At 42.7% G+C, this 6,341-nt stretch overlaps 1 protein-coding gene across 5 annotated transcripts in view; it reads left to right on the forward strand.

Annotated features, from left to right (window-relative positions):
- The window catches only part of LOC118772452 (phosphatidylinositol 4-phosphate 5-kinase type-1 gamma-like), a 42,029-nt gene extending 36,487 nt beyond the window's left edge, over positions 1-5,542 (forward strand). The window contains exons 17-18 of one of the 5 annotated variants that reach the window (XM_036520799.1): positions 1,466-1,552; positions 3,465-5,542. In XM_036520799.1, coding sequence (XP_036376692.1) covers positions 1,466-1,552; positions 3,465-3,467 — 90 coding nt within the window. In that variant the 3' untranslated portion in view covers positions 3,468-5,542. Of the gene's footprint in view, positions 1-1,465; positions 1,858-3,464 lie in introns of those variants that run through there. The other 4 variants (XM_036520800.1, XM_036520797.1, XM_036520796.1 and 1 more) reach the window with 4 other exon arrangements.
- The last annotated feature ends 799 nt before the right edge of the window (positions 5,543-6,341 follow it).

Below are 6,341 nucleotides of genomic sequence, written 5' to 3' on the forward strand. Positions count from 1 at the left end.
GCTGTCCCATTCTCTGCCATCTCTCTCTCTCTCTCTCTCTCACGCCTCTCTTCCTCCACCCCTCTGTTCCTCTCCTCTTCCCTCTCACACCTTTTCTCTGGGTGTGGCGGTCAGTTTTCCAACGGGAGATATTGGGTCTACTCCCCCATTCTGCGTCGCAGGAAGCTAAATTCAAGCTCCAGCAGTAGTGTAAGTCATCTGGGCCTCTGGTTTCACAAGCACAATATGTCCAGGTTGTAAGCGCTGTTTGTCTCGAGTGTAGCATCTTTGATTAGGGCTTCCCAGTGCTTGTGCGCTTTGTGTATTAAGATGCTGTCTTCACCCTTAGTAAGATGCTGTCCTCACCCTTAGTAAGATGCTGTCCTCACCCTTAGTTTTCTCCCACCTAAAGCATTGTCTCTTTGCTTTCTCAGTAAAATAGAGGGGAGTCACAGTGCGTGGATGCCAGATCAGACAGATGCTTGACTGGTGTTTTGTATGAGATGAGCAAGAATTGCTCCTATCCCACAGCCTTTGAGTTGTGCTGTCTTGTTTATGACTTGTCATAAGTGATGATGATGTATTGAGCATCCGCACAGCAGGAGCTTGGTTCCAGTCATGTTGAGTCTTGAGAGGCTGGAGGATTCTCAGGGCAAAGGGTGGGAGGAGGGAAGAGGCGGCGTGGGGACTCTGTCTCAGACCGAAATCCATCTGCCCCTCTCTCCTCTCTGCCCGAGCATCGCGACTGTCATTCAGCCCCCTCCCCAGTTCGGTGACGGCGGCCCGCTGCGATCACACATGCCGTCGCTGGCGCCCGCCACCCCACACGCACACGCGGGGGGCACAGCCCGCTGTGTGCCGAGCACCTCGCTGGCTCACCGGACAGATGTCAGGAAAAGAACATCTCAATTCAAACGGCCAGGATGTCTGCCCTCCATCCCTCTTTACTTTACCTTCCTACCTCCTTCCTCCCTGGCCGAAGTAGTGTATCACCTGTCAGATTCATCCATTTTATCATGTCATCCGCATCTCTTGTCAATCATAGATGAGTGGCATCTCCAGCAGGAATGCCAAAGGGCTGACAAATCTAATACTACTATAAAGTGCTATGCTTTAAAAGGGTTTGTTTTGATGAGGGTAGGTGCCTAAATCAGTACTGGTGGGTATGATATTGATATGATAAATTAGGAAAAAATACGTGTTTACAGAAAATAGTGTTAAATAAAATATAAGGGAATATGAAATATAAGGGAAAAATATGTTTATCTTGCTCCACAAAATGGGATAGTTGATAATGGCTGTCATGGTACTGTCGACTGGACACACTCCTTTTCACCTCTCATTCTTTTCCAGCCCTTTTTTTCTCGCACCCCTCTAATTTTCTTTTCCTGCTTTGTCTCGTTTCTCCTTGGCTGCCTATGGTTCTGTGTGCGTCCTGTGGTTCTCTTTCTCTCTGGCGCCCCCTGCTGTCTCGGTCCCCTGACAGCAGCCACCCGAGGACAGGAGCTGGGTGTACTCTCCTCTGCACTATGGCACAGAGCCTCAGCCTGTGTCGGATGGGGAGAGCGAGACAGTAAGTGTGAGCTGCACATACCTGGGACCCCAAGCCCACAGGATGCATAGACCCCAGCCCTCCAGCAGCCAGTATCTCCCTCTTCCAGCCCTCTGCCAGCTGCTAGTTGTCTCAAGTGTCACACTGTGTAATTCTGATTGCATGCGTTTTGTACCTGTACTGCTCCTCTTATGTCATTATCATTACCATTAGTTAGACCCCTTGAGTTTTCATTTTCATTAACTGATTTGCAAGCTTTGCATGGGAAAGATGTCGCTGCGCAGTTCTTCAGTGGAACACCGTGTTCTAGAGTATAACCTCTATCTCACCCGCAGCCTTGACTTAGTCGTTCATTTTAATTATTTCAGAATTGCTGTGGTTAACCTTTAAAGATTTCACACCTGAGCAGCAAGGCTCCTGCCAGCCTGCCACTCAAGGCTTAGGGAGAGTTTTAAAAAAACGGTATGGGACACAGCTCTTTAAGCTTGTAATTAGAGGGTTGCAGGTTTGATTCTCAGGTGGGGCTTTGCTGTTGTACTCTTCAGTAGTATTCAACTCAATCACATGTGCAAATTGAAAAGATAAACATAAACTATACAAGTTGCCATACATAAAGGAGACTGCTAAAAACTGCTGAGTAAATAAAAGTTAAACTGCATGTAGATAATTATCATCCGCTGTATTACGTTAGCAGTTCCAGGCTTTGGTCTTGGCAAAAATTAGGGGAAGAAAACGCAACTACCACAACAACAAACCAGTTGTAAATAAACATTCAAATGGATGTGTGAGCATTTTAACTGAAAAGGAGGACACTCCTGTTCATTTTTCCATGATAAGCCCTTTCCCTGGGTTCTGTAGGACTCCTCAAAGAGGAGCTGTGGTGTGTGGCAGACAGTCTGGCAAGCCGTCAACCCCCAGTGCTCTCCTCTCGGGGGAGGAGCCAGCCTCACAATTCCCCTCCATCCCATCAGCCCCTGCAGACTGCAGCAGCTGCCTCCATCACCACATGAAGGAGCTGATTGGACTAGGCCTTGCTCTGTTCGGCTCTTTTCTGCTCTGAGCTCTGTGACATCCAGCATAAAGCAGCGCCCGCTGGCAGTCTCACCACTGTCGTCATTGTGCGTCATTCCACTGAGGGCGATTACAGAACAGAGACACACAATTCTGTGTGCGCGCTTGTGTGTGTGCATGCATGCGTGCGTGTATGAGAGGTAAAACCAAGGGAGGCTTTTGTAGGGCATACTATTTTAAAGCGTGTGATATTCCTATGAGAGTGTGTCACTGAGCTCTTATTAGGGGTCTCCTCATTCAGGTGAAAAGGTCTGTGGGTCTTCTGTCACTAGAGGCTGCATACTGGATTTCAGTTCTTCCGGAAACTCACCACTTTGTCCCAGGCTTTATAGCTCCAAAGGCTCAAGGACTGTGAAATACTCAGTTTCACCATTTTTGCACTTGTGATCTGAATCATGCACGGAAACAGCAATGCTGCCCGTTCCTAGCAAGCCACTGGGTCCTCTGTGTAATGCTTCCCCCTCTTTCCCTTACTTCAGTGTGATCTGTAAAATCTGTTTGATTTCAACATCAGCATTTCTCTGTTGCTTGTTATGTGGCACTAGGTATTCTAACAGAGCTCCTCCAAACACAGTGCCACCGGTCATGCAGAGCAATGTTGATATGGGCTTCTTCCTGCTCACTCCACAGCCTTACCTTGGGAAGCCCTCTCCCAAAATATAATGCCCATCTGTACATCTGCTTGGTTAGCTGGTAATCAGTGTCACGATTGCCCATGAAAGCTGCAGAAGAGAGGATGGGTTTTATATTTGATTGTCGGGCTGAATGAAAGATCCTCTGTTTTTATGATGGTGTATTCCTAACATTACATTACATAACAGCTCTCTCTTTTCCCCCCAAAAAAACCTCCCTGTCACAACAGTAAACTGGGCTGCCGAAGGAGCCGAGGCGGGGCAGTTTCTCCGGATGGAACCCATCAGTGCTGGTCTGCAGCCCCAAGTGGTGTCAGGAGACAAAGCCACGTCTGTATGAAACAAAAGGAGGAAACAAAAAGGGATGAACACTGGGAGAAAATCCCCGGAAACACCCCATGGACTCTTCCTGGCTCTGCCCGGCGCCCGCTCTCACCCCTGCCAAACCGATACATACACCCCAGATCAGGACAAAAACTGTAATATTGCATGCCCCATCAGTAAGGTTCATATGTGATTTCCCCTGTCTACACCTCCCCTTTTAGACGGATGGATCTGTTTTATCTTATTTTAGACCATGCCCCTATTCTCAGCTGACTTAAGTAAACTTTTTACAGTTTTATTTATTTAAACGATATCATGTTTATGTACAGTGTCTGATGTTTTTTTTTAATTATCTTTTTTTGTTATTTGTGCACGTTTCAAACCAATTTTAATACTGTGAACATATTTTAAATGTATGCTGTGCATCTAACATGTAGGGGAGCACTACAGTCGATTAGAGGTGTTTTTTAAATGATTAGTTTTAGTATTTTGGTTTGTGTTGTCTGCTGATTTTCTGCGTGATTTTCACTGGAGCTAAAGTTCTCCCATTCTGTTTCACACATGAGAAGCATATCGCTGTGCAGCACCCGGTCTGCATCTCAGTGGTCCTCACCACCTCATTCATTATCATTGTCAGTTAACTTAAACTTTACTCATGGGAAAATCTTTTTCCACGGCAAAATCATATTTTCTCTTAAGTTACTTAGTTTTTTGATGAGGTTTTTTAGGCTCCTATAAGCACTGATGCTTTCATTGCATAATTTTACCTGTTTTTATCGCTTTAAACTCATCTCCGGTTAATTTTTAGTGTTTACTGATTTTTTACATTATACTATTAAATGCCAGCAGCATTGTGTTTTGCCTGTCGATACAAGCAAATGCAGTGGTCTGGTGCCCAGACTGAACCGCTTTGTCTCAACACTAACAAGTAACTAAGTTAGGAGTCACTTGTTGTGTCTTGGAATTCTGCAATAAGAAAGATGTCTTCCAGGTAAGGCTTGATGTGTAAGGAATGCGGCAGTCTGTCTCTCTCCAAGAGTGAAATATTGTACTCTTTATTGGAGTAATGCTGGGCATTCAATTGTTGGAGTCAAATAGCAGAATTTGACACAAAGTGAGTAAAAGCCTACATTATCCAAAAAGTCTTGTTTGTATGAAGTACAGCCCTAAGTCCTGTATGCAGTTAGTTTAAACTTTATCATACATTTCTTAATGTTTCTCCTCAGTAACTTCAGTTACATTATTGTACTTTTGTATGTTGTGTTATAGATAGTTAAGATATTTTCATTGCATTTAGTTACCTATGGAGCACTTCATCAGGAAGCATTGTTGTCTGGCCTCACAAGAGATAAGAAATTCATAGTTGGCATCACTTTAGGACCAGACTGAGATTAACAGGTTGTAGAGGCCAAAGTAAATCCACAGAATTCTGCACCCCATATTTGTAATTAACAACTTGCACATTTCTTTTTGTGATTTTTTTTTTCAGGCTGCCTTTTAATCACTCAATCAATGTTCATGTCCTTTGTTTCAAATGTTTAAATGAAAGCATTGTCACAATCACATGACCTTACTCCACTCCACTGTTTTCAGTTTAAGTTTATTTTGATTTGTCTATGTTGGTGTTAAAACTTGGCCTAGGCTTAGGTACAAGAAAAAAATTGTAGATTTTTTTTTTTCCTTTTTCCAGTGACCTGCAGTTGATATGTGTGGGCATTCATGCCTGCTCTGTCTTTTTATACTTTTTTAAAATCTTTTTTTTTCTCTTTGTGTCTGTGTGTAGGGGGATCAAATTGATGTAAAATACTGTTCATTGTAATAATGATGTGCAGTGGCCAGTTAATCAGTTGCTGTTATCAATGAAAACAAAAGTGAGTGTAACAGCAATATAATTATAAAGTGTAGCTACTAAGTATTTGATTGCCTTATTGAGAAATGGAAAAACCTTGTTAGACCTTCTTTTGTAGTGGCATTCTTTTCATTCCAAGTCATGTCAATCATTGTGTTCCTGAGATGTGTATATAAGAATATAAATATATATATAAATATATATTTTCCATTTGAACTGGAGAATATTATTTTGTATTTTATTTTATCTTTTGCTGGCTGCTAGCAAGTCTTGATTAAAATCCATAGCAGATTTACTGTACCATATAGTTCATGAGGATAATGAGATGCAGCTATATTTATTATGTTAAATCAGAGCTGTTTCTTTGGAAAAGATGCCTGACTCAGATGTTGTCAGCATTGTACTGTACATGCAATTTTCTCTATAGCGGGGTGTCCCGACATTTTAGCCGTATTTGTGTATGTACGTGTGTGTGTGTGCGTGTATGTACAAAACGCTGTGTACCCTCTCTTGGTGAGAGTCCTTTTCATAAAGGCATAGCATGTTTTTAATATAAATATGCATATCAGAAATAAGTACCTATATATCTGTATATATCCATCTATTTATACAGAAAGATAAATAGATGGCTATATTTGTGTGTCTGGACTCTGAAGAACTGAACACATAGATAATAAAGCAGTTCCTTGTCTATGAAAATATTGTATTTGCTCATGTTTCCAAAGCAACATGCGTCTTTGTGTGTTTCTTAATCTATATAACTGTAACGTGCAAGCGGGGAATGCTATCTATGTGTCTCTCTTGTGCTGGTGTTCAGCTAATGCTGTGAGAAAACATTTTCCTCGTCTAGTGCTGGGTTTCTGTTAGAGGTGTTTTTATTTTGTTTTGCTTTGTTTTAAACCCCATCCCACCATTGACTAGCTCTCTATCCACT

Source organism: Megalops cyprinoides, chromosome 2, assembly GCF_013368585.1.
Source record: "Megalops cyprinoides isolate fMegCyp1 chromosome 2, fMegCyp1.pri, whole genome shotgun sequence".
NCBI classification, from domain to species: Eukaryota; Metazoa; Chordata; class Actinopteri; order Elopiformes; family Megalopidae; genus Megalops; species Megalops cyprinoides.